Here is a 3,691-nt window from a genome sequence, read left to right on the forward strand (position 1 = left end):
CTTTGTGTTTATTAGGATGTTCAATTTTAGGAAGCAAAACAAGGCATGCATGAGTCATATACCTAGGCATAATCTCACCATTAAAAAAATCTTGAACTGCAGCTAACAAGTCATCTTTAATTATATCAAAACAAAACTGATAAAACTTCCCACCTATGCCATCAGGACCAGGGGCTGAGTTTGGATTCATGCTCATTACCACCTTTCTCAATTCCTCCATGTCAGGTAATTTATCTAACACATCATTTTGATCAGCAGTAACCATGTTTGGAATACATTGAAGAATCTCCTCATTAACTCTTAAAGAACTACCAGAAAACATATCCTTATAATAATCACATGCCTCCTTTGCTATATTGTCATCCCCTTGAATCCATTCCCCATTGTCATTCATAATTTTATGAATGTTCATTTTTTCCTTCTTCCTCTCAACACTGCATGGAAATATTTTGAATTAGCATCCCCTTCCTTTAGCCAATGCAATTGAGTTTTTTGTTGAAGAATTACATATTCCAGCTTAAGATACTTAATATACTGTGCATTGACATAATGCAAATTTTCTCTTTTTTCCTTACTATTGTCCTGAATACTGGAAGTTTCAACACTGCTGATTAATTCTTCATATTCTTTCACTTTTGCAAAAACATCTCCATATTCCTTTTTAGACCAATACCTTAAAGTAGCTGTTAGTCTTTTCATTTTAGTATGAAATTTCCACATAGGTTTACCTTCAACTTGCCTCTTCCAACAACTTTCCACAGTCTTTAGAAAAGAATAATTCTCAGTCCAACAGTTGAGAAACTTAAAATATCTAATCACATGTTCCTTATTGTCACTAATTTCCATCAGTAAGGGGCAATGATCCGATCCTACTGATGGAAAATGTGTGATAGTAGTTTTAGGCATTTTTTCCATCCATTTATCATTAACCATGCCTCTATCTAGTCTTTTCCAGATTCGAGCTCCATCTTTTCTATGGTTGCACCAAGTGAAATATTGACCATGATAACCCAAATCTGTTAAACCACAAGACTCTATAATATTAATGAATTCCAAACTTTTGTTAATATTATAAGCTCTACCACCACACTTTTCCTGAGTAGATGTAATAACATTAAAATCACCTATAATGCACCATGGCTTAACAGTTGTAGACCACTTCAGCATACCATCCCGAAGAGGTTTCCTTAAATATTCTTTACACTTAGCATAAACATAAGTTATATGGAAATTGTCACTGCAATGTTCATGAATAACCTCACAGCTTATATGTTGTTGATCCATATCAACAATTTGACACTTCACCTTATCAGACCAAAATATCCAAATCTTGTTATTAGAGTTACTGTAACTATAGTCCATCAATAACCTCATTCTATAAGAATCCAACTGAGAACTGTTAGCAAAGGGTTCTAATACAGCAATCATAGACAGATCATGTATTTTCCTAAGATTTAAAAATCTTTCAAAAGAGCCAAAAGTTTTAATACTTCTAGTATTCTAGCAGATGATCTTCAACATTATAGACCCCTACTCCTAGCCCTAGTGTTAGGCTTAATATTGCTAGTGTTTTTATGTTGTTTAGACTTCTTTCTACCTCTAGGTGACAAGCCCTGTTTACTAGTAATGTCTCTAATATCATCAACATTAGAAGTGTGAAGCAAAGGGCCTTTTTGAATTTGATCAGAGTTATTTATCTCTTCCCCTGTTTCAATACCCTCACCTAAATAATGAGTATCTCCATCATACTCATCTTCAGAATCAGGTTCCCTATACTCATCCAAATTATCACTTTTTGAATGATCTAGAGGAACCTGTTGAGGCATGTCAAGATTCCTTTTATCAGGTGGTTCTTTATCAACATTATACATAGACTCCTGACCATCCATTTTATCTTTCCCTTTAGAAATATTAACATTAGAAATTTGAATATCCTCCTGACCATATCCAGCCTCTCCTCCATCAGCTACACCAACAATGTCAATACCATGGTTTGTAGGGGGAGGAAGCAAGTCCATACCTGGTCTGTTTATTGAAACAGGTTGATATACAGCCTGTTTATTTTTATAGCCTTGAATGTCCTATCTTGGTTGTTTATTCCTTTGTTCTCTATGCACATTCCTTCCTTCCTTATAAGCTTGATTGTGCTCTTGTATTTTCTCATTATGTGTCTCTCCTTCATCTCCAGTAGTACTATATTCCTGCACTTCCAAATTAATATATGTATTTTGAGTAGGAATAGATACAATACCTGTTTGAGTATGCTGTGTCTGGGAGACTGCCTTATCAGTGCTGAATCTAACTTGTTGATTTCCATTTCTTCTCTTTTGTGTTTGCCATTCTTCTTGTATCATAGGCTATTGACCTTCAATATTTTGATGCTTGTGTTGATTGTATTCAATGTCACTTCTGCCAGTTTCCCCTCTTTTTGTACCCTGTATGTCTGCAGTATTGTTTGTATTGTCTTTCCTATTCCTGTTTTTGTCCAGCTCCTTTTTTTGTTTATTTTCTTCATCTCTTTTTCTTATAATACAATCACTTTCCTTATGCCCTTGATGCTTGCAGTAAAAACAATAGTCTGGGATACTATCATATTCAATCTTTTGCCATCTCCCATTCGTTATGTCTTCACCAATATATCCCATCCAAATATGTGGGGGTCTTTCTTTAGTTAAGTCTACTTGGACCTTCACTCTTGCTTGACTCCCCCTTGTCTTGTTAATAGAAGCTGAATCAAGGTAAAGAACTCTCTCTATAGGTGATAAAAGACTAGTAATGAACTCTTTGTTGTAACAGTGCCATGGCAACTCTTGAAGAGATATTCAGATTGGTACCAATGGTGTCTCTTCCTCAGGCTTAAAATTAGGAGTCCAGGCCTGTATTCTCATAATTTGTCCAGCTATAGTCATCCTCTGCTTAGTCCATACCATATTGTAGTCTAATTCATTGTCAAGATCAATGTATACATGCCTCGAATTAAAATGGGCTATCTTCACACCTCTAGAAAGTTGTGTTTGCAGTATAAAATTTTTCCTGATCAGTTCAACCTTTGGCATTGTGTAGATGAATTTTCCAATGAGTGTAAACTTACAAGTTGATGCCAAATCTTTAACAACTTCTTCCTTAACATATAGAACTGCAGGTAACCCTTGTTTGGTAGTTATTTCAGGCTCCGTTAGCTTGATACTTACACCCCTCTTGGACTGATTGTACCTAAGTCTATCTGCATATGTTTGGATTACAGTATATGGTGCTGGTTCTGATATCTGATCCTTTTTAGGAAAATTATTATTATTTCCTATAGAAGGATCATTCTTAGCAGTTACTCCTTTTTGTGTAGGTCGATCAAAGTTGCTAGTAATTTTAGGAAAATTGGCTTGATAATCTTGATTCCTACTAGTATCCTTAGCAGTTCTTGCATCCAACATGCCATCATCAACATAATTAACATTGGAAGGAAGATTACCTTGAACATTTTCATGCCTTTCTGCAGTGTTAACCAAAGAATCACCAAATCGCCTTTGTCTTGAGCACTGGCCTACTTCTCTCAACCCTTGATTTCTACTTGTTGTATTTGCAGGTATTTGAGGTTGCATATTTGTTCCTTGTTCCTTGTTCAAAGTGGAACCCAATTGTTGTATTTGTACATGGCTACGAATTTGAGTTTGATGATCCAATTCTTTCTCCTTGG

At 35.4% G+C, this 3,691-nt stretch overlaps 1 protein-coding gene across 1 annotated transcript; it reads right to left on the reverse strand.

Annotated features, from left to right (window-relative positions):
- Window positions 1–408: 408 nt before the first annotated feature.
- LOC104648721 (uncharacterized) lies at window positions 409–2,018 on the reverse strand. The gene is made up of 2 exons (XM_010326541.1): window positions 1,598–2,018; window positions 409–1,412 (listed from the first exon to the last, which is right to left on the reverse strand). Exons 1-2 carry the CDS (start codon window positions 2,016–2,018, stop codon window positions 409–411), a joined length of 1,425 nt encoding a protein of 474 aa, XP_010324843.1.
- Window positions 2,019–3,691: the final 1,673 nt, after the last annotated feature.

This window comes from Solanum lycopersicum, chromosome 8 (genome assembly GCF_036512215.1).
Source record: "Solanum lycopersicum chromosome 8, SLM_r2.1".
Classification (NCBI taxonomy): Eukaryota; Viridiplantae; Streptophyta; class Magnoliopsida; order Solanales; family Solanaceae; genus Solanum; species Solanum lycopersicum.

Excerpts from the sequence above, each read along its gene's own strand:
- LOC104648721 (XM_010326541.1), bottom strand. The coding sequence starts at position 2,018 with ATGGACTTGCTTCCTCCCCCTACAAACCATGGTATTGACATTGTTGGT. Across the intron at positions 1,413-1,597 it reads ACAGGGCTTGTCACCTAGAG|AACCCTTTGCTAACAGTTCT; the intron begins GTAGAAAGAAGT and ends TTGCTGTATTAG.